Source organism: Eleutherodactylus coqui, chromosome 3 (genome assembly GCF_035609145.1).
Source record: "Eleutherodactylus coqui strain aEleCoq1 chromosome 3, aEleCoq1.hap1, whole genome shotgun sequence".
NCBI lineage: Eukaryota > Metazoa > Chordata > Amphibia > Anura > Eleutherodactylidae > Eleutherodactylus > Eleutherodactylus coqui.
The window spans coordinates 259,371,343-259,398,028 of record NC_089839.1 but is presented as its reverse complement, the minus strand read 5'-3'; the positions used below and the strand labels follow the sequence as shown (position 1 = coordinate 259,398,028).

At 43.1% G+C, this 26,686-nt stretch overlaps 1 protein-coding gene across 1 annotated transcript in view; it reads right to left on the bottom strand.

The window, feature by feature from the left end:
- Window positions 1-1,496: 1,496 nt before the first annotated feature.
- CDC7 (cell division cycle 7) overlaps window positions 1,497-26,686 on the bottom strand; it is a 46,208-nt gene continuing 21,018 nt past the window's right edge. The window contains exons 6-11 of the mRNA XM_066597342.1: window positions 24,852-25,077; window positions 24,291-24,386; window positions 21,008-21,183; window positions 17,450-17,532; window positions 5,339-5,488; window positions 1,497-1,958 (exon numbers count right to left, since the gene is read on the bottom strand). Of these exons, the coding sequence (XP_066453439.1) occupies window positions 1,573-1,958; window positions 5,339-5,488; window positions 17,450-17,532; window positions 21,008-21,183; window positions 24,291-24,386; window positions 24,852-25,077 (1,117 nt within the window). The 3' untranslated portion in view covers window positions 1,497-1,572. The remainder of the gene's footprint in view (window positions 1,959-5,338; window positions 5,489-17,449; window positions 17,533-21,007; window positions 21,184-24,290; window positions 24,387-24,851; window positions 25,078-26,686) is intronic.

Genomic DNA, 26,686 nt, shown 5'->3' with positions numbered 1-26,686 from the left:
GAGACACACAAATATGAACCCCATTCTTTTGGCATGTGAATTCCCCACGGATGCGAGGAGTTTTCATGGTGGGGAGCGTGATATGGGGGCAGGATTCACTGCTCCATATCGTGCTCGCCATTGTTAATTTAGCCTAAGACTCCCGTAATACCAGCAGTTCGTCTGTGTAGACCGTTTAATTCACTTTTTTTCTTTTTAAACGGACTATATATAGATAGCATACAGATCCATATTATTGTGTGGCAACACTACCAAGTTTCTTTTTCCCACAGATTTACCCTTTTTTTTTATAGACGTAAAAACAATGGATGCATATGGCGTAAAAAAAAAAAAATAAAACTATGGAGGCACGGCCCAAATTCGAAGGCCACACACAGCTAGCTGCACACTGATGGAAAAAAAAAAATTCTGTTTCTTGTATACGTAGCACAGACAATTTTTAAACTCACTGTGCACCTAGCCTAAGGGATTTCTTTCTTAGCTGACCAACTACTCAAATTATTCCTACTCATGGGAGGTACATTATATGTACCCCAAAATACTATCAATAAAAACTATAGGTTTGCAACAGGGAATTGTGAAACAATGTGTTATTTTTATGCCGCATAGCCTCACTTTGTGTGCCCTAGACTTTTCCACCCCCCCCCCCCCCCCAAAAAACAGCACATTTCAGGTGTGGCTCCTTTTCTGCATACATTTTCCCATAGGCTTCTCTACAGGATAAGCCTTTTGTTATCCTGTAGAGAAGCCTAATATTTGCCCTAATTTGTTATTAGGGCAAATATTATAGGATATTTGCCCTAATAACAAATTCCAATCAAGAACTAATTGATATAACAGGACAATACCATAAACATAGAAAAACAATTTGACAAACCAGCAGGCTGCGTGAACTAGTAATGTGTGAGGAAACAGTACATTTGTAGGCACCAGCAGAGCGATTGCCAAGTTTGGACTCCGTTCGTTTAGACAAATAACACTTCAGTGACGTGCTGTGCTGAAATTATATAAACAGCAGAAATTACCAAGATCTGGGCCCCAGGGCTTTGTGGGTTTCAACGTCTTATGCAATCAATACTCCAACATCTGCAATCATTTTAATGCTGGAGCTCGTGCCAGTAAAAAGTACACGATTAACATTACGGACTCAAAAAAAAAAAAATCAAGCGGAATAAAGTTTGATTATACTGCACTAATCATTCTTTATCCGTATCTCAGATAAAACCAGCTATTTCTCCATATTAACACCTTATAAGGAAAGTTTCTAAGAGTCACAGAAGTGTAAACATCTCAGACAGGATTTTCATCAAGTATTTACACTACAATCTTTTTTTCACCCTGAAAATGTTTACTGACTTCGCGATAACAAAGACGCACTGCAAGAACATTTCTGACAGGGCATTAAAAATATTTGCCTCGGAGAACGTGCAAGATTTTCGATTGGCCTTTATCCTTAATGTTTTGCATCTCTACAAATCAAACAAAGCTACAATAAATGGATTCTAATGTTTATTACAATAATTTATAAAATACGCCATAAATATACATATAAAGAAACAATGTGTTGACCAATCAGAAGAGGTCTTTAAACAGTGGATGTAACAAAGCCTCTTCTGCGGTGATCCGTGTAGCGGGATTCATGTCGAGCAGTCTGTCTAGGAGATGGTAAGCCTCATCGGGCACCTTATCCCAGCCATTCAAATTAGACTGTCCAGAATCCATGTTGGCATTAGAAGAAATGCAGTCATAGCTTTTATTGGTATTGGCAGGTGGTACGCCAGTCTGTTCTACAAACCATCCATCTTGATTTTCTACCATTCTCATTTGTAATGCAGCTCTATGTTTCTGGACATCGGATTCAGTCCCAGATGTTGGGGCTATGCACACTTGTCTCAGTCCTTCACATAATGCCCTTAAATCTTTTGCAGGAAGTTCTTTGCTACAAAGCACAGTTTTGCCTAGAAGGAAAATGAAGAAATCTCCAGATTTATGCATATTTATAATAAGTTTTTTTCCCACCTCCGAGTACCTACATTCCTCTTTGCCCATTCCCTTCATCTTTTACATGTTGCAGACAATACTTTCCATAACCGAAATTATTCTAGCCTTAATACATTGGTTATAAGAGTGTAAAGTTAATGTCCACTTGCATCTTCGATGCGCGGGAGATCCGCAAATCAAAGCCGCCCATAGGGATGCATCAGCGTCTGCAAATGATTTAAAAGCATGCGGATGCCACTTTCTCCCCGGAGTGCGGGACTCACTCTGAGGGAGGAAAATTGCAGCATGCTCCATTTTGGCCGCGGATTCCACAGGATGGCTTTAATTGCTGTCATTCTGTTGTGCCGCGAATTCCGCATGAGAGCAGGAGTCTCAAACATACATACGTCCAGCATGTGCAGACACATCCGCCGTGCTGAAGAAAAAAAAGATCCGTCTGGCACAGAGAAGATCTGCACGGGAGCAGGAATAGTAGGAAAACCTATTTTTCTCCCAATGTCTGTGGGCATACAGGGATTCCGCTGCATGCAAGTGGACATGAGGCCTAAGGCTAGAAGGAGATTTAATGCCATGCATGTTATGTGGGGGTGGAAAGAGACTGGTACACACTGTATTTATCGATTGCTCATAGGCAGGATGAAAGGAGAGAAATAAGGAAAGGTGACCAAGCTTGTTTGTACATTGTGCACCTTTTATACAAAAGAAACCACCACCGAGTTCGTATTGACAACCAAAGTTGATTATACAGGAATCAGAGTATGCAAGATTAAACTGCAATAAAAAAATCCATAACTTATTCATACCACACTGAAATAAAACCTGTGAAATGGTTTTAAGTTGAAGTAACCTTCCAAATTGCTTACTGAAGTAAATTTCCCTTAACCCATTCAAGACCAGAGATTTTGGTTTTCCATTTGTGTTTACTCGACTCGTGTCAAAAAAGAAAAAAAAAAAAAAGAACTTTTTTACATTTTGCCTGGAAAATAGTTGTACAAGATCATAGACTGGTAGAGTTGGAAGGGACCTCCAGGGTCATCGGGTCCAACACCCTGCTCAGTGCAGGATTTTAGATCTTTTTTGTGGAGTTATATATATTTTTTTATTGTGACCATTTAACAGAGTATAACGTGCTGAAAAACGTTTACATTTTTAAGTGGAGTGAAAAATGCAACAGCACCATTTTTGGAAGTTTCATTTTTACAGCAATCATGGTGTGATAAAACATGTTCACTTTATTCTATGTCTCAGTATGATTGCAGCAATACCATATATAGTAGTTTGTAATTAACTACAGTAAAATAGTTAACGTCCTGATTCAGTATTGTAGTATATGTACTTCTGCAGACAATTAAGCCATGTTACAGGCATGGCATAATAGGCAAAACACATGGCAACCCTGAGGGTCTTCACAAGGCCCCAGGCTGCCAAAATACCTCAGCAGCCAGCTAAGGATAGCAGGTTGACCAGTCGGGTGACAACATTCCCTGTTTTGCCCTTTAAATGCTGCTATCAGTACTGAGAACAGTATCTAAAAAGCTAACCACTGGAATCAGTTATCTCATCTCCGGCAGTTGCAGCTGTGTGTCAGTTGTTAAAGACAACAGACAAGCACCATGTATAGACATTCATTATAAAACGGAGGCTGGCAAAGCAGTAAAAAAAAAAATAAAAAATAAAAAAATGGGAAAGTGGAGAAGATTCATAGGGGCAGCCCCACGATGACTTGGCTAAAATTTACAGATAAGAGGCCTGCCAATCTAGCTCAGCATTTCCCAAACTCCAGTCTTCACGGAACCCAACAGGTCATGTTTTGAGGCTATCCTATAGACAGAACACCTGTGGCAATGTCTGAGGCGAAGACAATTACATCACCTGTAAATAAAGGAAATCCTGAAAATCTGACTTTTTGGGGTCTGTGAGAACTGGAGTTGGGAAACACTGATATAGCTGATCCAGGTGGAGATAAACCTGAGACAGGAGGTAATTATTTTTCTTCAACATAAGCAGCTTCCTCCATAGCGCCTTTCCAGGAATATCATTAATGCACATTGTTTTTTTAATAGTTGACACATGAACAGAAGTTCTGAAGTTTGTATAGTCCCCCGTAAGTCCTTTGGTATTACCCACGGGTTCTCTCACCTCTTTAACCACTTAAAAGGGATTGTCCCGCGGCAGCAAGTGGGTCTATACACTTCTGTATGGCCATATTAATGCACTTTGTAATGTACATTGTGCATTAATTATGAGCCATACAGAAGTTATAAAAAGTTTTTCACTTACCTGCTCCGTTGCTAGCGTCCTCGTTCCCATGGAGCCGACTAATTTTCGCCGTCTAATGGCCAAATTAGCCGTGCTTGCGCAGTCCGGGTCTTCTCTTCTCAATGGGGCTCCGTGTAGCTCCGCCCCGTCACGTGCCGATTCCAGCCAATCAGGAGGCTGGAATCGGCAATGGACCGCACAGAAGAGCTGCGGTCCACGGAGGGAGAAGATGCCGGCGGCCATCTCCACCGGTAAGTATAGAAGTCACCGGAGCACGGGGATTCAGGTAAGTGCTGTGCTGTTTATTTTTTAAGTCCCTGCATCGGGGTTGTCTCGCGCCGAACAGGGTGGGGGGGGGGGGGGGGTTTGAAAAAAAAAAAACCCGTTTCGGCACGGGACAACCCCTTTAAGGAACAGACGTTTTAGGGATTTTACCCATGTTTGACTGCTCTATTTGTTTCCCTCAGCTACAAAAAGGTTTGCTGCATTCCCTCCCCCCCCCTCCCCCCCAGCAGTCTTATATAATGCTATGTATAGTCTAGAATAAAATAGTTAACACAAAATACACAACCATGACCTCATTGTTTGATGAGGTAAATCAAATGTCTTAGGCCAGCTGCACACGGGCGGAATCGCATTGCGGAGACCGGAGCGGGCACCCGCCTCCGAATTCCGGAGCAAATATCAACCACAGCATGCTATGGCAAAATGTAATTTCCTCTACATGAGCGGATCTAGATTGCGATTTTCCACTTGCAGAGGAGAAATCGCAGCATGCCGTGTGGCTCCTGTACAGACAGCTTCCATTGAAGCCAATGGAAGCCGTCCGACAGGTGGGCCTTCCGCAATCATCACTGTGGAAAAGTCGCAGGATCCGCGTCATCTCCTAGCAATGAAGACTGCTGACAGGTACCTGGGAGTCATCTGCTGGGCACAGGGTCGGATTCCGCATGCGGAATCTGACCCAGACGTGTGCAGATGGTCTTCGGACTACTTGACTTAATAGTTAGTCAACAGTAAAAATGGATGTCCGGATTAGCAAATGTTGACTTGATGGACTTTAAATTGTAATCCTTACCAAACTGTTTAGCAGCCAAAACAGTCTCTCGTGAACCACGAATTGTCATGATTTGAGCCAGAGCATTCATATCATCACCAGCATTGAAAAAGTGATATCTTCCACTGAGAAGGGAGAGAAAGATGATGCCTGCAGACCACATGTCGATAGCTGCAATGAGATTCATATAAAATATTTAATCTCCATTTAAGAACTGCAATCTGTGAGCCAGTAAACATTGTTTTTCTTTCATTTCAGACCCAGATGAAAAATACTGTACCAGAAACTACAGTGACAAACATATCAAACTATCATATAGACATTAGATATTTAAAGCCATTTACAGTATATATAAGTCGCTCATTTTGGCACACACCATGTTTTTGTGCAAAGGTTTGTGACTTACCAACCTTACCACTTTTGACAAAATTATCAGAAACAGGGTGGGGATCAGTGAGAGGGGCATGTCTGTTTTACAATTTATTCCAGAAATTGGCATAGATTGTAGACATCTACGCCCTTTTGTAACCTCAAATCTATAATTTTTTTTAACATTTCCAAATGAATGGTTTGCAACTAAAAGGTTTTCTTGGTTTGTAAAGTAGAATGTGGGTCCGGATTTTCATAAACACCATATAACTCACATTTTAAAAGTTTTATATCTGGATATCAAAACGTATATGTAGTTTCTTTATTCCAGATGGAGGCATCAGTGACTGGAGACGGTGCAGACACACAGACACCAGCAATATTTCCACCTTCCTCAGCCACGTGTAGTGTGCATCTCACCATCGGTATAAATCATCACAATTAGCTGATGATCACATGATACACATCAGCTGCAGACTGATAAAGGCAAAGTGAATAGAGCTCTATTTGTTTTCACTTATGATCGGCACTGGTACAGTGAGGAATTAAGTATTGGGATTTGTTTAAAGGGGTTGTCTCGCGGCAGCAAGTGGGGTTATACACTTCTGTATGGCCATATTAATGCACTTTGTAATGTACATCGTGCATTAAATATGAGCCATACAGAAGTTATTCACTTACCTGCTCCATTGCTAGCATCCCCGTCGCCATGGATCTGTCTAATTCTGATGTCTTCTGGCGTTTTTAGACGCGCTTGCGCAGTCCGTGCTTCTGGTTGGTGAATGGGGCCGCTCGTGCCGGAGAGCTGGTCATCGCGTCATCATCGTAGCTCCGCCCCGTGTGCTGATTCCAGCCAATCAGGAGGGTGGAATCGGCAATGGAACGCACAGAGCCCATGGTGCACCATGGGAGAAGACCCGCGGTGCACCATGGGAGAAAACCGCAGTGCATCCCTGGGAAAGGACCGGTGGCCATCTTAGGGAGAAGATTTTTATAACTCCATATTTCGTCGGATCGGTGAGTAGCAAGCGGTTTAAAAACCGCTTTAAATTGCTATTTTATGCCAGGGGGGGGTGACAGGGGGAATGGGGTAATGTAAAATTTTGATGTTTGCCGCGAGACAACCCCTTTAAGTCTGATCCTAAATATGGGACTTAATCAGCCCATTTTCGGTTAATTCTTTAGTGCAAACGGATGTAACACCTATGAAAATGTAAGCAGATGTTTCTGCATACACAGGAGGGGTGGGGTGTGTTAGTGGTGATGTGGGTGGTTGCTGCTGTTGATGTGCATCTATACTGTCTCCTGCCTCGGTTCACTTTTGGAATGAAGAAACTATATATGCACTGGGGGTGACAGTTTTTTGTTACTGTATGTAACAGACATTCAGATATAAAAACTTATTAAATGCATGTTATATGGTGTTTGCATCTTTGTGAAAAACTACATTGCACTGCGGATATTGGCATTTATGACAACACCTGTATGGACTAATCAGGCTAGAACAAAAAAAGCAAACTACACTTTGAAAAAACTTGATAGTTCAGACATTTGGTGGAGATCTGGGTGCCGAAATCCCCACCAATCACTAGAATGAAAGGGCAAAAGTGCTCAGCCGAGCTCAGTGCCCCTTTGACTGATCAGCAAGCAGCATATAGACTGACTTCTCATACACTGCTGCAAGGGCAGCCAATCGAGCACAGTGTTCAGATGAATACATTTGACCCTTCATATTAACAATCCGTGTGGGCCCAGAACCCGGATCCCACTAAAACTTCTGACATGGCTCAAATACGCTGAAATTTTCCAGTGATTTTAAAAGACTGCAGCAAAAAGCAGCAACACAACTGTAAGAGGTGAATAAATCCTAAAGTTTTTTCCACTGTATCAATATGTGCATACAATTCAAGAAGTATTGCTATTAGGAGAAACAGGCCATTAAATATTAAATCTATATTAGCTTAACATATTTACATAATTAGCAATTCACATAACAGTATGTAACACCACAATGTGCTGGTTTGATGACAATGTGCTTTGTATTCTTAATAAAATGTATTTTTTTGGAACAAGATGAAGCGTTAAAACATTTCCATAAGGAGCCCAAATGGTAAATTAATTATTCCAGCCAGTTTTCAAGTGATGAATGTCAGCATGACATAGAGGAACTTCACTGCATTGTACAAAACTGTATATTTTAATACAGTAAGTATTTTTTTTTAAATTTTGTTTACCTTTTGAAAGGGAATAAATAAAGTGGCCGCACCAGTCGCTATACATGACATGTTTACCTTGCTGTAAGCATGTTTAAACGCTTACGGCCTAAGAGCTCACTCATCCGAGCGTATTCTGGCTGTGTAATACATATGCAACATGCGTATTCAGTGTATTTTACCCAAGCATATTAGAATGTGTAAAATACGCACAAAAAAGGGGGCGGAGCCTGACCGAGGAGAGCAATGGCTGCATGTTGAAACTGCTCCATTGCTGAGACAGAGAAACAGACGCCCCACAGCAGCTATCTTTACCTATCATGGGCAAACTAACTAAAGAAAGGAGTGGAGAACCCCTGGGGACCCCCCGACCGGCCCGAGGACAAGCTGATCTACAAAAATACCTGAAGGAAAGAGCCTCCCACTCTCCTCGTGCTCCAAGTAAGATAATGCCGGCAGCTACAGCAGCACCTCGGACAGGGAGAGAATGTGAGTCATCCTCAGAGGGGGAGGAGGAGGAAGGGGTTTCAAGAGGATTTATGAGGGATCTCATCAGCAAAGCCATGAGCCCAGTCCTTGCTGAACTGACAGTAATAAAAGAAGAGATAAGACACATGGGGAGGAGGGTAGAGGACCTGGAGGGATCTACAGCAGCCATTTCCTCCCATGCAATAGAACTCTCACAGGCTCTAAAGGCGCAGCATTACCACCTCAACAGGTCCCTCCTAATGCAGGAGGACCTGGAGAACCGCAGCCGCCGGAGTAATGTTCGTATAAAGGGGGTCCCGGAGACGTGGGCGACGGAAGCCCTCCCTAAAGTCATCCTAGAAATTTTCACATCATTAGTGGGCCCTGAAAAAGCCGCTACAATGACCATAGAAAGAGCCCATAGAGCCCTACGTCCACAACCGGCAGCGGGGGAACCCCCCAGGGACCTGATATGTAAATTGCTGTCCTTTCCAGACGCTGTGGCCATCTTAGAGGCAGCAAGAAATCACAGGAGCTTGCAGTATGCTGGTGCTGCGATACAGCTGTATCAAGACTTATCCCCTACCACACTGGCCAAGAGACGGCTTTTAAGGCCCCTGTTGGACGCTTTAAGGGTTAAAAACGCCAAATATGCATGGCTATTGCCCTTCGGTTTGGGGGTAACCTACAAAGGGAAGAGGATTAATATCAGAACACCAAGTGATTTACAGAGCAGCTGGAAGTTTTTGGAGCTAGAACCCATTGACCTGCCGAACTGGCTCCCCCTACCAGATTTCCCGGATCTGCCTCACCTACCATCAGCAGAAAACTGGAACATAGTGCCATATGCGAAGTCGCCTAGAAACAAAAACAAGAAAAAAGCCAGAGAAGATAATACAGGAGACAATCCATGAGGGATCCCCCCCTCGAGATCCCCACCCTGGAAACTAGTCTGATTTGAGGACTTGGATCATCACAGGACTACCGCCACAAAAGACCATTGCGGGACTTTACCCCCTATATTTCGCCCTCAGTATCGACAACCCGGACTGGCCGGCACAGGCGGAGCCCCCCCTCTAACTTCCCCCCACCCCCACATACCCCACCCTTACTAACATGCTAAGGGCACCTTCGCCCTCCCACGATTGTTCTTGCACCATGGCGCATATGCAAAAAGGGGCGCCTGTCTGTCTACACCCGATCAGGCACTTAGAGTGTTATTTACAGTTAATGATATATAGTTTACACCGCCAACCGACGGACGAGGGTAACCGTTAACCCAATTATTGTCCGTACATCTCACTTATAGTGGGATAGATAACTTTGTTTGTTTGTCTACTTGTTGTGTGTGAAAACCCCCACCCCATTTACACCCTAACCTTTTTTCCTACCCCTGCCTTCCCGCACTTTCCCTACCCTACCCCAGAATCTCCAGTCTCTCTCACTACCGACAAAACTCCAAATAAGCATATACTGCTGACACAAGAATACCACCTTTCAGTGGCCTCCAGGGACATCAGAGCCCACAACAAACAGATCCACCAACAACTCACATAACCTCTTTATATTTTTGAGCTTGATTTCATTGTCTTACTCTTTAGATGCAGGGAGACGTCTCTCACACCGTTCATGAAGCGGAACCTCTGCGGTGCACGTCCTTCAACGTCCGGGGCCTCAATACACCACGGAAGAGGTATGGAGTTTCCCAACTACTAAGAAGGTACAAAACAAAAATTCTGCTCCTTCAGGAGACACACTTCAAAGGAGACAGACGCCTAGCCCTCCCGGGGAAACAGTTCCCGCATTGCTTCCACAGCTCCCACCCCCGATCGGCTTCCAAGGGTGTATCGACTCTATTTCATAGATCAGTCAATTTCACTCTTCAGTCGGAATACTCCGACGAAGAGGGGAGGGCCCTATTCCTAAAAGGCACCTTAAATGGGGTAAAAATAACTATAGCTAACCTGTATGCCCCGAATACTCACCAAGCAGAATGGCTATCCAAACAGATTAATATCCTTAAAGAGTTTGCAAATGGTATGATAATACTGGGAGGGGACCTGAACGTAACCCTTAACCCTCACCTTGACTCCTCCAGGGGTAGATCCCAGGTCCCGCAGGGTCGCTTGAGTAAAGTTATTAAGGCCATGGGAGACTTGGGCTTGGTGGACGTTTGGCGGACGCTAAACCCCTCGGATAGGGACTACACCCACTTCTCACAGCAGCATAGGTCCTACCAAAGACTCGATTATATATTCATATCAAACACCCTCCTCCCAAATATAAAACGGGCTAAAATAGATGTCATATCAGTGTCAGATCACGCGCCAGTACATGTAGACGTTGAGATTATACATGAAGGCCCAAAAGAGTGGGTATGGCGAATGAATGACACTCTCCTAGATAGAGAAGAGGACAGGCAAAAACTCTCAGAGCTCCTGGAAGAGTACTTTCAGCTGAATGATAGCAAGGAAGTGAAGACTCCCATAATCTGGGAGGCCCACAAGGCCTACATGAGGGGTCTACTCATTGCCCTTGGGACTAAAAGAAAAAGGCAACTGAACCAAGAAATAGACACTCTTCTTAATCAAATAGCAAGACTAGAGAGGACAGCCAAACACTCCCTAATCAAAAACAATCTTATAGAACTAACAGAAAAAAGGAGAGAACTGGGGCGACTGATCAGATCGAGATTCAACAAAAAACACCTATTCCTCAAACAGTCGGTCTATATGCAGGGGAACAAAGGTAGCAAATATATGACAACATTACTTAAGAAATCCCAAACCAGAAATCATATTAATGCAATCAAAGTTCAGGGGGGAAAAGTAGTAACTACAACCAGGGAAATAGCTAAAGCATTCCAAGCATTCTACAACAAACTATACAACCTAAGAGACCAACCTAACCCAATAGAACAAGAATCCTTCAAAAACAATATTGACGAGTACTTAAGAGCCCTAAAACTTCCTAAATTAGATGAAGAAGCCACCCAAACCTTGCTCATGCCAGCCTCAGATCAAGAAATGGAGGATCTAATTACCTCTAGCCCGTCGGGCAAGAGTCCTGGGCCGGACGGCTTTTCGGCTACCTATTATAAGACCTTTAGAAAAAACTTAATCCCCAAACTGAAAGACCTCTTTAATTCCTTAATGCAGGGAGAGGAGCTTCCGAAACAATCTTTGGAGGCGCATATCACCCTCATACACAAGGAAAATAAGGATCCGGAAATATGCTCAAATTACAGACCTATCTCTCTCATTAACATGGACGCGAAACTTTGGGCAAAGTTTCTAGCGAAAAGAATGGAGGACTTGGTCCCAGCCCTAGTCCATAAGGAGCAGGCGGGGTTCGTGAAGGGAAGAGAGGGGAAAGACAATTGCCATAAACTGCTACATGCGATGAGACTAGCGCAAATTCGCAAAATCCCTCTGGTCTTGCTAGGTACCGACGCCGAAAAGGCATTCGACCGCGTGAATTGGTCGTACCTAGAAAGAGTTTTGGCGAACTTTAACTTCCCAAAGGACTGGATATCGGCAATATTTTCCCTATACGGCAATCCTTATGCGAGACTGAGGATTAACAACTCCCTCTCTCTCCCCTTCGCGATCCGGAACGGAACGAGACAGGGGTGCCCATTATCCCCGACCCTGTTTGTCCTGGCACTCGAACCGCTGTTACAGGAAGTTAGACTGCACCCGGGCATAGAAGGCATTAAAGCCGGCCCGCATCAACTGTCGTCAGCGGCGTTCGCTGATGACATCATGTTCCTAGTATCCAACCCAACGAGAGGGATCCCAGAATTGGTCACAATCCTTGAGAAATTCAGCACATTCTCAGACTTTAAAATAAACTATTCAAAGTCTACTATACTCAATGTATCTATACCCGCAAAACAGAGCACCACCCTGAAACTCAAATCACCCTTCTCCTGGGAGGAGAACTCGATAGAATATTTAGGGGTAAAAATTACAAAGAAAGCGGAAAACCTATATACAACTACCTTTCTACCACTTCTCCCACAAATAAAGAACTTACTGAGACGTTATGATCTACCGTACATCTCGTGGCTAGGCAGAAAAAATATAGTTAAATCATATGTACTTCCCATCATTACATACAAACTAAGGATGTTGCCTATCCACATCCCTCAAACTTTCTTCCATTCCCTACGCAAACTATTCTCAAACTACATCTGGAAGCAAAAAAGACCACGCATAGCTTATAGCTTACTGACTAAAAGGAGAGGGGAAGGGGGGATCGACATGCCAAATGTCCCAGACATATACAGAGCTATTCAACTCAGCAATTGGGTGGACTTGACTCATGCGACAAGAGACCCCCTTACCCAAGCCCTGGCAGGTAACACACACGGCGAGACTATGACGGAAGACCTATGGCATCCGACAAGACGTAGGTACACCTCCAAGGAGTTCAACCCATTGCTGAGGGCCCCCTGCGAGACCTGGGATATGTTGCGGACCCGGTTGGCTCCGGACCCTTCTCCAATGGCCCCTCTGAGTACCATCTGTCCCCTCCTGGGCATCACTTCTGACCCCAGCGTTAGAAGCTTGTGGAACAGGTGCACAGGTACCAACCTGGGCGACCTGCAACACCTAAGCAGTAGCAACCCAGGGGAGGCCCTTCGCCTTTTGGCACCAGACCTACGCCTGTCCTTCCTGCAGGAAGCTCACATAACCAGAACCATAGAGAAATTCTTTAAGGGGTTTAGATCTACAAGACCCACAACAGCATTTGAAAAATTTTGCTTGGAAGGGGCTCCCAAACGCAAACTAATATCCAATCTTCAAAAGAAATTTATCTCTCCCACCACAAGCTACAAACCAGCCTATCTTAGTTCTTGGGAACGTGAGCTAAACATTACAATTACCCCGGAAGACACAAAAATAATACTGAGATTAGCCTTTGGACTCTCACCGTGTGTCCTCTCGCAAGAAGGCCACTATAAAACATTGGCGAGATGGCACAGGACACCACAGTGGCTTTACTCACATAAACTAGCTACACAGGAAAAATGCTGGAGATGCGATGCAGATGAGGGCTCCCACAGACATATATGGTGGGACTGCCCAGTGCTCTCCGCCTTCTGGAGGGATGTGGAGGCAGCGATTAAAAGCGTTAAACCAGACTTTGTATTACTACCCGAAATCATTTTTCTATGGAAGCCAACAGCCACATTCCACCCCCTTAAAGACAATTTGATCGCCATCCTCATTGACGCAGCTAAAGCACTCATTCCGGCCATGTGGCTCCAAAAGCATTCACCCACGGTGTCACAATGGAGGGATAGAGTAGACTTAATTTACAACCTAGAAGAACTCACTAGCTGGAAACGAGGTACCCATGACAAATTCATGAAGGACTGGGAGCTGTGGAAGCGAATGTTGGTACCCCAAAATAGATAAAAAATGTTGGGATAAATGGCGTAGGCCATGGCGCACTGACCGAAGGGAGCTTCAGGCCTCTATTCCCCACCGGAAGGTGGCCTAGCCACCCAAGGCTGTAAAAACATGATACGCGCCCCGGACGTTGAGGCGGGACCAGATGAGATGAGAGAAAGTCCCTTACATCCCCCGGAGGGGATCAGCCCCACACCTGAGAGTAGGATGAGAAGACAGTGAAAGTAAGTAAAACTTTGCACTAAAATACATATGGAGATACCCCCCCCCCCACCCCCACTACCCTACAATCTTCCTCCCCCCCCCCCACTCGCCTATCCCAACCCACCTTGCACACGTTAGTTCATTTTTTGTTAAAAATTATTGGAGACAATCGGGATATAAGTGGAAGACGCAATAGGAACGGAGCCTAATATCCAGACACTGTCCCACATCATACGACGCCCAAAGTTATTTATGATTGCAATAGTCTGTACTTGCATAACTAGATATATTGGATGCAATCTTGATCGAAAAGCATACTGTATATGGATGTCAATTGTTATACCTTGTACACTATTATTGAAAAATCTTATTAATAAAAAGATTAAAAAATAAATAAATAAATAAAATACGCACAAAAATAGGACATGTGTTTTCTTTTTCCCACGTGTGTGAAGAGACAGATTTAAAGTGTTCCAATGTACCGTATATACCGGCGTATAAGGCGACGGGGCGTATAAGACGACCCCCCAACTGTCACCTTATACGCTGGTATACAGTGGAGAAAAAAAAAAAATTTATTACTCACCTCCCACGGCGTTCTGTCGCGCTCTGGCAGGATGTCGCTCGCTCCTCGTCCCCGGCGCAGCATAGCTTTCTGAATGCGGGGCTTGAAATCCCCGCTTCCAGAAAGCTAATACACACGCCGGCAGCCATGACATCTTTGAATGGCTGTGATTGGCTAAAGCACACGTGGCTTCAGCCAATCACACTATTCAATGACATCATTGAATGGGTGTGATTGCTAACACGTGCGCCTTCAGCCAATCACAGCCATTCAATGATGTCATTGAATAGTGTGATTGGCTGAAGCCACGTGTGCTTTAGCCAATCACAGCCATTCAATGATGTCATGGCTGCCGGCGTGTGTATTAGCTTTCTGGAAGCGGGGATTTCAAGCCCCGCATTCAGAAAGCTATGCTGCGCCGGGGACGAGGAGCGAGCGCCTGCCGGAGCGAGCGACATCCTGCCGGAGCGCGACAGAACGCCGTGGGAGGTGAGTAATAAATTTTTTTTTTTTACACTTTTTTTTTTTTGTATTACCGGCGCATAAGACGACCCCCGACTGCAGAGCAGATTTTTCGGGGTTCAAAAGTCGTCTTATACGCCGGTATATACGGTAGATAATTGGGGTTTAGCACTGCTTAATACACAGCCAAAACAAACTCGTGTGAGTGAGCTCTTGTTTCATTTGGGTCATATTATTTAGGAAGCAGAAAGCCTCACCACAGATGACTTTAGGGTTTAAAATTAAGCCATTTGTATTGAATATAAGTATACAGAATACATGTAGCAAAGACATTTCAGAGTAGATTGGCCTTTATCAGGCTAAAATGAATACACAAAATATATTATATGAACTCCCCACATCATCTCTGTTTTAGGTCATTGGCAAAATGAAAGTCTGTCAAAGGATTATCTATTACATTCCTTGGCATAACCAGGTCATTTGGTCACAAAAGCAGTATGAGATCACATGGTTACCCCTGCAAAATCCTCTCCATCCTATGATTCCTCAATCCCAATGCTGGCATGTGCAGCTGAATACAAGTGGGTGGGCATTGCATGTGATAGGGGTCAATCATATTTTTAATAACCTAACATAAGAAAGATAAGGAAACAGTGTAATAAATGTGACATTAGTTATTTGGTTATATAATGTTATGTATTATGGAAATGAAAAATATGTAAAACATTCCGGAAGTTGCTAATAGAATTTGGATATAGAATCATATATCAAAAAGTATATTTGGATGATGATTTTAAAATACTAAATGTATGAGTAATTAGATTTCATTCAGCCATCTTGAATACAAGTCTGAACTCTTGACCAGGTACTGAATACTAAGTAGGTGGCTGAACCAGTTTTTATGTGTAAACTAGAAACAATGCCCCCCTCTTTTGATGTGCAAATTGTTGAAGATTACATTCTGGTTTGGGAAGAAGTGTAATTAAGAATGTACTCAGACAGTATGGAGTCATCTGTATGTAACTGTTTTATGTCCACTTCAAACAGTTTTGCTGATACATTTTGTTTAGAAGGCTTTTTATTGTAATCTGTTGGAATGTAGACTTGGTCACCAAAGTAGATTGAAACTTGGTATCAGGTAACATTTGGAAACGCCTTCTTTCCATCTTGCATAAAAACTAGCAAATGTTCAAAAATAAACTAGAATTCATACTGATATCACTAGACTGTGTATGTGTAGTGGCTTCTTATGGTTCTCATCTACGAGTACTCGATATAATATTTCCTCTTAATTTGGACTCAGGCAACATTCGCATTGGTCTCCGTTGACAGACCCCCAACACATGCATAATATATGTGGTGAAATCACGCTCATAGGAATGCGCACAAAAGGTTGTAAACTACATACTATAACAATCCATCATGAACACTAGACTGCTTTCGCTACTGTATTAGGGCCCAGTTCAGAGTTTCCATCTCTGCTCAGTTTTTGAAGGACAGAAACTAAAATAAAAACCAGACTCATCCCCCCCCCCCCAACACACACACTTATTTCAGTGAGGTTTCAAAACAAAAACATTAATAGGCCTCTGATTTCACTCAATCAGGTTTTGCTTTTTGTGAATAGAAAATACTTCTGCAGACTAATATCCCATAAAAAAAATAAATAAATTAAAAAAAAAGAAACCCAGAAACCTCATGGAAGTCACAGACTGAAGCCTCTGTTTTCTTTTTGTTGAAACCCTACTGAAATAAACAAGGGAAAAAAAAAGAATCATTTTTCAGCTGTATTGTTCGCTGAGCTATAGTACCGGTGTCCTGCTCCGCCTGCATAGCTCTTTAGTAACTAGCTACTATAGACTATGCAAAGATGATGGCTCAAAACTGTCACTCAAACTGTCATTTGAGCGATTATCTTTCAGTGTAAATTGGGTCCTACATTGTGTCTTTTTTTTTTTTTTTTTTAAATGGCAATTAAAAATATGTTGCTGCTCTGACCCCTGTAGTGGTCAGTGCTTGTAACTGCAAGTACACCTACCATTGGTTTCAAAGTCCCATTGACATTAGCAAGCAATTTTGGTCCATAATAAGGACCAAAATAGGACATGCTTCTATTTGTTTTCATGCAACTAAAAGTACACGTGTGAAAAACATGTGTCAGAGTAATCCAATCCAAAGCAATGTGTTTAATCTCTCTGGATTGTGCACAAAACCCCCCCCAAAACTTACTTATTACAATGCGCAAATATGCCTGTGTGAATGAGCACTTATAAACAACCATTGAAGGCAATCATTAAGCTGAAGTGGCCCTAGGTAAAAATGAGTTTGACACCTGTTGTCGAATATGGTCTCTTATTAACTGCAGAACTGCCTGGTAATTAAGACTCTTAAAGGTTGGTTCAAAACAAATGGGAAATGAAAAATAGCTTACCTGTGGTTTGATTAGGACACTTTGTTAACACTTCTGGTGCACGAAAGCCAGGTGTGCCAGCTCTTGGAGCAACTTGTCTGGTTCTTAATATGAAAAGATAAGAGGGGTGGGTGGAAGCTCAACTTTATAATAAATTAATATCAGGCAGACACTTCAATTAGCATTCTAGTAGCATGTGAATGTTCATATGTACAATTACAATATGTTTAGAAAGAAAATTCCACAGAGGGTTTTTATTTTTCAAGCAGGAACTGCTTAGAAAATATTTTTACAGTATACCCTTTTTTTTTTTTTTAAAGTCCTGCCCCAAAAAGTGGATAGAATTGTACCCAGTCTGGGCTATGCTCTTTTATGTAAATACATCAGTTGCACAAACTTCTCCTTTAGTTTGTTACAATACATCAGACTGGAATAGTGTTCAAAGGTATTATCTGGGGACATAATATGCAAAACTTTGCTCAGCCTGCAGTATTCAAACATTACATACTCAACCTTCCACGCTCGCTCATCTCTGCCATCTTGCCGATTACTGGCGAGCTTCACTCCTGAGAAGGGAGCGATGATGACCAAACACTGGGTCATGTGAGCTCTACAGCAATTCACTGGCTGAAGGGAGCCGCTGTGGTCACATGGCCTTTTTGTTGGAGACGTCATTGCCGGCTCCCTGCACCCGGTAGAATAGACCAGTGGAGCATGTACTATGTTCTTTTAATACTGCAGGCTGGGTAAAGTTTTACACAATATAATGCCCCTGGATAACCCATTTAAAGTTATTTGCTGAAATGGAACAAATAGTACATATTCTACTTAAAAGGGAATGACCAACAAGCTAGTGCTTATAGATGGGTTTTTCTTAAAGGAGATGTCCCGAGGCAGCAAGTGGGGTTATACACTTCTGTATGGCCATAATAATGCACTTTGTAATATACATTGTGCATTAATTATGAGCCATACAGAAGTTATAAAAAGTTTTTTACTTACCTGCTCCGTTGCTAGCGTCCTGGTCTCCATGGTGCCGACTAATTTTTGGCCTCCGATGGCCAAATTAGCCGCGCTTGCGCAGTCCGGGTCTTCTGCTGTTCTCTATGGGGCTCCGTGTAGCTCCGTGTAGCTCCGCCCCATCACGTGCCGATTCCAGCCAATCAGGAGGCTGGAATCGGCAGTGGACCGCACAGAAGAGCTGCGGTCCACGGAGGAAGAGGCCATCTTCAGCGGTGAGTAGAGAAGTCACCGGAGCGCCGGGATTCAGGTAAGCGCTGTGCGGGTGGTTTTTTTAACCCCTGCATCGGGGTTGTCTCGCGCCGAACGGGGGGGGGGTTTAAAAAAAAAAAAACCCGTTTCGGCGCGGGACATCTCCTTTAAGCTTGACTTCCTGTGCTTTTATATGGCACGATCATTGCTAAAAAAAAATTGTTTAACCCATTAAGGACCAGGTGCGGAAAATATACGGCGCCTGGTCCTGGGATCAGAGCACCGCCGATAGTAAAACTACGGCAGTGCTTTAAGCCTCCTGTTAGTAACAGCTGAGAAGGCAGGAGGGGTTTTTAAACCTTCCTGCCTTTCCTTCCCCTAGTACACAGCGCTCAATGAGCACTGTGTACTAGAAAGTGAAAGCAGAACTGTAGCTTTTATTCCGGTAGCAGTGGGGTCATATGACCTCCGAGGTTCCCTGCTACAGCAGAGCTGGAGGGTCAGACTAGATTGTGGCCAGCTCTGCCAGTGCCTAATGTCACGCCAGGGGTTGTTAAGAAAATAACAAACCCGACGCCAACAAAAACAGTCGCTGTATGCGCCCTGTAAACAAAAACCATACATACTATATATCAAAACGTCCAAAATAGATAGAGGAACCTGTTTCCATCCTTTTTTTTTTTTATTTAGTATATTTATGCTAAAATAACTATAACTGTTAAAGATCTTTTTTTAGCATTTTACCCCCAATAAAACTAAAAGAGGAAAAAGTCAGTGAAAAAGACTTAAAAAAATCACCCTATGTCACGGGGGAAAAAAAAAAAAACCGCACTAAAAATAATTTTGGTAGCTAAAGGAAACAAAACAGGGCAGTAAAACCGCCACATGGGTAAAATCCCTAAAATGTGTCTGGTCCTTAAGGTGCAAAACAGCTTGGTCCCTAAGGGGTTAAAACGAGTGAAAGCGAATGATAATCTTCAGTCTTAACAAGAGCCAACGACAAGCGATTGTTCACTTTGTTTGTCGTTCATTTTATGCAGGCATAAAAACAATCATTGGCTCATTCAGTTATTGTTAGGTTTAAGAAGCAAATCGCATAAGTGAATGCAAGGGAGTAAACAACGAATATGAAAGACTGAATGATTCTCAATTGAACAAGCCGATCATACATCTATCTGTATCAATAGGCTGCACGAGAGCGATAGAGCTAGTGGTGGGGGTCACTCGCTCAAACAAAAAACGGCTTGTCTAAAAGTACCCTTAGGCTGGGTTCACATGGAGCGGAATTGCCACAGAATTTCCATGCGGAAAGTTTGCACGACAATTCCGCCTGCGGCTACTAATCCCGGGATTAGCCAGCAAAGTGGACGATATTTTGCAAAAATCTCGTCCACACGCTGCAGTCAAGCAGCACGAAAACTGACATGCAGAGCGGAATGCAATTCCGCAGCATGTCAATTCTTTTCTCTTTTCCGCAGCGGCATTTCTCCTCTCTATGGGGAGAGACAGCCACAGTGGAATGCCGACGATTTAAAAATCACTCCAAAACCCGTGGGTTTTGAAGCTGCATTTTTCCAGCGGAATTCTAGTGGTTTTTCGGCGCGGCTATTCTGCTAAAATTCCTTCCCGTGTGACCCCAGCCTTAACGTGCTGTGATATCATTGTGTGCTGTGCTATGAGTGTAGTTTAATAACACTTTAAATTACTTTACAATGTGTTCTGTTCGGTTAAGATGAGGTAACTTTCTGTTCCATGCCATGACATGGCCCATTTAGACAATTATTGCTCAAAAGCCATATTTTGAGTGATAACCATTGCGTCTAAACATGCATTTTTTGTGCACGATTCCTTAATCGCTGATTTTTAGCAAGCTAAAGATCAGCGATGACTCTTATCAGCGATGCATGCCGACTTCTCTGCGGGATACTGGCTGATTGCATTCATTAAGCAGATTTCCCGTAGGGAGCTCTCAGCCATAGTTCCGAGAACCAAGCAGCTACTGCTGTTTTCAGCACTATCAGCTCAGCGGGATACCTGCTGACAGCTCCGAGAGCAAAGCAGCCGTTTGCATATACAAAGCAACTGCTGTTCTCGGAGCAGTCAGCAGTGTCCCGCTCCTCCTGCACTTAACTCTTTTAGCTAATTAGCTACTTAAGAGTAATGCAAAGATGATCCCTCAAAACTGTCACTCAAACTGTCATTTGGGCGATCATTTTTCAGTGTAAATGGGCCTTTAGATTTGTCCCATCTGTATAGAAACTCTATAAGCTTATAAATGTTTGACAGAATCAGAATGTTGTAATACTATAATAGAGCTGGCCCAGCTAGTGTACCATGTGGCTTTACATAATCATTAAAATAGATTACCTTGCAAGGCAAATACTGCAGACTTGATCCCTTGCATAACAGTCACAGGTCATGCTGGTTGGGCAAGTACTGGCAGCTTTCCTGGCCACTGCTCCACTTGTGTTCTTTGCAGCAACACTCTTTCGGGCTGCCAGTTTCCTAGATACTGCATCTGTTATCTTGGATTGCTTTATGCTCTGTAGTGTAATGGCATGAAAAAAAAGATTTTGAAGTCACTATAAAGTCTCCTATAGTAATTATGGGGCAGAGGAAGTCATCAATGCAGGATACCATGGGTATAGACTTATGCCATGAGAAGGCATAATACATGAAAACATGACTCTTATGAAGGCTTTTCACAGTCTACAGGCACTCTGCTAATAATCAGTTTGTGCTCCAGCAGTAATTAAACAGATGCAAAAGCAGCGAACAGAAGTAAACTGCACTGCAAAACAAAAGCAAAAGAAGGGCTAGGGGCTTCACCCCAAATGAAAACTACAAGAAAAAGATTTTACAGCAAGTACAAGAATACTGTTCTCTTGTGCCCAAATGGATGAGAGCATGAAGCTGCATCCTAGGAAATGGACCAGCACCAGGTTGGAGTGCACCATATCTGGGAAAAGGAATCCCATGCATTCTCACAGTAAACTTCAAATATATTGAACTGGATACAAAGAACAGCTGGAGGAGGAAGGCAAGCATCTGATGCAGTATCACCTAATCCTGAAGGATAAAAGGTGGGAGCAATGGAAAAGAGCTGTCAAGGCAAGCCCAAACCTCCTTATTTCCCCCTGTACTAGAAAAGAACTACTGACTAAACAGAAAACTAAATATGTAGAACAGATCTGGAAAATTTTCTACTGATATCAAGCTAAAAAAACGAAACAGATTAGATCAGTGCCTGTAGGCTCTGTATAGCCTACATAGAAGGGGCCAACTTAAAATTTTTTTTTTTTTTTAAAGTACCCATAACAGACTTTGGCTTCTTTCACACAAAAGCATATCGGCCGGCCGTTTTCACAGCCGCCCGATATAAGCTACGTTAGTGAAAAGTTTGGTGAACGGGCGCACAAATCAAACATTTGTGCGCCCCTTCAATTGGCCTGGTGAGGCCAGCGCAAATGCGCCGAGCTCACCAGGCCATCGCCCACTCCCCCCCCCCCCCCCCCCAATCACAGGCTCACCTCTTTCTTCCCGCTCGTTCTGTGCAATAGGAGAGGGCGGGACAGGAGCGGAGCCAAGCACTTAGCTCCATCCCACCCCTTGTCCATAGCATCAATGGGAGGAGGCGGGGCAGACACGCTTAGCTCCACCCCCATCCCACACTGCTAAACTCCCTCCCACCTACGGCCGAGCCTTGGGCTTCCATAGGGGCCCATGCAGCGGCCGACGTATTCAAAACAGTTCCAGGACAATGTTTTGGGCTGGACGTAAAAACGCCCGGGGCTATATTGGCTTGGCCGGGCGTTTTTATGTCTCACAAATACGCCCATGTGATCTGATGCATTGGAATCCAATATCGTGAAATGGCCAGTCGACATGCGCTCATGTGAAAGAAGCCCCAAGTTGATAAAAGTGGACACTTTCAACCAAAATAATTGTTTTAGAAGACAGATGACAGTCAATCATCTGGTAAGAGGTCAATCACATATGAATGTTTCATTTGATATTTGGACAAAAGATCTTTGAATCAAAAGGAACATCTTTTATTAAAAAGGATGTTCCCAGAAAGATCTTTCACCCGTTGCCATTTGAACTGTAACGGCCAATACAGACTAAGGGTGCGGGCAGACGAGCGCATAAACGGCGCGTTTTTGCGACCAAACGTATATACGTGACCATCTGAGGCAATGGTTTCGAATGTATTCGTTCACATGGGCGATTTTACGGCGCGTAAAAACGGCAATTCGAAAAAAAAACGGAACATATGCGACCGAAATAACGCATATTCGATCACTGAAAAGACCGTTTGCAAAGTAGGAACAAACGAAAATACGCTTTCTAGCTCTGGACGTGATCGGTGAAAAACGATCGCTCGGGCGATTATACGTTGCGCTCGTGCGAACGTAAATACGCCTACGCTCGTCTGCCCGCACCCTAAAATACGCAAGGCTAGGTTTGCATAATTAAAGTTGACCTAACAATCATTTATCCTATGGTCGTTCATTTAGTAACCGGCTTCTCCCTAATGTGTATGGCCAGCTTTAGCGTTGAGACTGACATTAGCACAACCTATACCCATGGTTTTTTGTGTCCCTCAATGAAATGCACAAGTTTATATAACATGTAAATACAAGACAGCACAAGCAGTTAAAAAAAAACAGCTTGAAGCATTAGGTAAATTATATTTTCTAAGCAGGTTTAAATATGACAGTACACGTCAATGCAGAACACTGAAAATGGAAACAATTAAAGAGAAAAAAAAAAAAAAAACAAAACTAAACATTTAAAGATTACAACAGTATAAAAGGATTCGGTGAAAATTGAATCTTACAAATGTTTTCTAAGCTTTAAACAAAAAATAAAAACTTACTAATCAGCTTCTTTTATGCAGGATGAGCTGTATACATTATTGCATTGGTTATTTTATACTCCGCCTTTGAGTTGAAGTTTTTTATAGCATTCATGTGACGAATAAAAGATTGCGCTATGGGTGTACCAATTGGGCGACCGAGGAGGCAAAGACTGAAATTCTGTGGTCAGGGCTGTTACAGCAGAGTGGCAGCTATATTACTAGCTATTATTTACAGTACCAGTGTTTCTGGTGGCACATTGCACCACTTATATAATATAGTGAAGAACATCACATGTAACTCACTGAAAGACCCATGACGACATCGTCATGTGATCAGGGGCAGAGATCAAAGCTCCAGTGGTTCAGCTAATCGCTTAGGTGAAATCGTGCCACAGATGAAGGACCTGTGATGACGTCGGGGCCATGTGATCAGGGGGTAAAGCATGTAACTCACTATCGATGAAGGTCCTTTGACGTCACCGTCATGTGATCAGGGGCAGAGCATGTAATTCACTCACGGATAAGTGGTCGTTTGTACTTTGACTACAGCTCCTGTGCTTGCACCATCCCCACGCTCTACATTTATGGGCTTTTCATTAAACTCCTGCATTTTGACCATAAGTATACCAAATGTTTTAAAACTCTGATAACTGATGTTACTACTGGGCTTGAGTCTCTGCATTAACATACCGAAAGTAAAAACCACTTTAAAAAAAAACAAAAAAAAAAACCCTGTCTTTTTTGCCGACATACACTACGGACTGTGTGCTTTCATATTCTAGAACTTACTTTTTCAGCATTAACTTCATGGATGACAGCACTATGAACATTAAAATTCCTCTCTCCAAACACAGACCTTTGCGTTGATCCGCCAAGCAATCCTTCCTAGAAAACCCATCCAAAGAGAGCACAATAAGAATTATATCTATGACAATGTACAAAACAAGATAATATACTTAGAGAGTGAAATAAAATGGGAACAGCTGCATGCATGATTCCAGGCACATAAACCCATTCCATGTGCAAGAACACCACTGTCTAGACAGAGTAATAAACATCACAATAAGCAACATCATCATCACAAACACCCCTTGGAACACACACAGTACTTTTACAAATGTAGACAGATTGTGAATAATGCAACAGATTTGTTGAAGGGGCGTGGGGGTGCAGGGGACACGCACAAGTTTTCTGTTTTAATGGCGAGCAATCAACAACCACCCTAAATTAAATGTGGCTGTGCAGCGGTGATGAAAACAGAGACATGCACAAATATTTTGCATCCCGGTAAGAGGGATTACAGTTCAGTTGTCATTTTCAGCATATATAGAAAAGTAAAAAACTCAGAACCTTTCCACTGTTTCCTGGATTTATCTGTGAATATGACCAATGTCTTTTAACAGACTGTTTTGTTGAGGAAGGTAGAACTACTTCTCTAGGTACTGGTATATTTCCTGAAATTGTGTGAAGATTACTTTGTGAGCAACTCCCCTGTTTTTTGGTCTGGAGGACTTTAAGAAGTTCTATTTGAGTGTCTGGAGTTCCTTGGGCCAATCCAAAATCTACCAGTGCATACCTAAAAAGGGAAAAAGGGATAGGGAGGGTTTAAGAAAAGACATTCCACCAACATTTTACAATACATGAATCCGGTGTAATGTACATACACACTGTAGTTCAGTGCTAAGGCACTACACAGCTCAGAATGTCACACTAATGCCCATTAGTAGCTTCATTTGTGTGCATATGAGTCTCCCTTTGCTGAATGCAAATAACAGTGAGTGGTCTGTTATCTGCATGCAGCACCATTGTTCTCCAGTGGGACAGCAGCTGAAACAATGTTATCAGCGCTCCCCGCGGAGAATCACAGCGTGCAGTCCCTGCCGTCAGCTGGCCGAATGGTTTTTATGTTTAACTAAAAATTATTCTGCAGAAAAGCAAACTACTGTAGCATTTCCACGCAACGATTATCGCTCAAAATGCATCGTTTGAAGAGATAATCGTTGTGTGTAAATGGGCCTTAAGGCATGCAGTGCAGGGCAATTAGTGTTTAATTCCCTTACTGGTTACTTGTATCTGTATTTTTTAGACTGTCAAATTCCACCTCTCCCCATTGCAAATAGTGCAGAGGGGCAGAGAGGAGGCAGAGGGGGCGGGAGCTCAGTTCATGCTCCTGGCTCTCCCCCCCCCCCCCCCCCCCGCACATGAGGACGACGTATATCGGCTCGACGTGAAAACAGAGCCGATATACTTCGTGGGAATGCAGCCTAAAGCACAAAGGTATGATCATGAAAAGTGTACTTCTGACTCGAGCCCTTGCTCCTGCAGATTGGATAATAAAGTCGGCTTGCGAGTTTTTGGACAAAATATTAACCAACACCGCGTATTTATCAGTATTTGTTGGTGCATATCAGTAACATGCAGTGCAGCTTTGAATACTGAGGGAGCCCAGGTTGCCAGCGGGGTTCACCTATGAGGTGTGGGGGAAGCCCGCTAGATTGAAATATGGCATCACTAAGAGGTTGTATGCTAATATGGAATCACTAATAGGTCGGTACCTTGCACCTATGTAATTACTCCTCCATATAATAGTTTGGCTGTCTGCATGTTGAGGGATGTGGTGCATTTACCTGCCCTCTTGTATTAGTACATTGGTTAGTATATGGCCATTTTGTGTGATTTTTTATTTTTTGTCTGGAGACTTTCAAAATCATATGTAAATTATGGCATGGTTGTGAAGGTGCTGTCATATTGGCCATTACTCGTCCAAGCAATTGAATACTGCTTTAGTGCATAAACGGCAGAAAATCATCCAGAGCATCAGTCACTGTTCATAGTTGGGGGCAGGTGCTCCCAAGTCAGAGGTACAAACTGCATTATTACTACAGCATGTACAAGTCATCAAGAGTAACAGTGTGTAAGGCCATAAAAAAAGGGCCATCCAGTTCAGCCTATTACCCCCTCCAATGTTGATCCAGAGTAAGGCAAACACAAAACAAGGTAGAAGCCAATTTTCCCCTATTTAAGGGGGAAAAAAATAAATTATTCCTTCCTGACTCCAATCTGGCAATTAGAATAATCCCTGGATCAACCACCATTGAAGTTATTAATAACAAATATTGTATCGCTCAAGTAAGGCACCCAGGCCTGTCTTGAACGCTTATCAAATTTGCCATCAAGACGTCGTT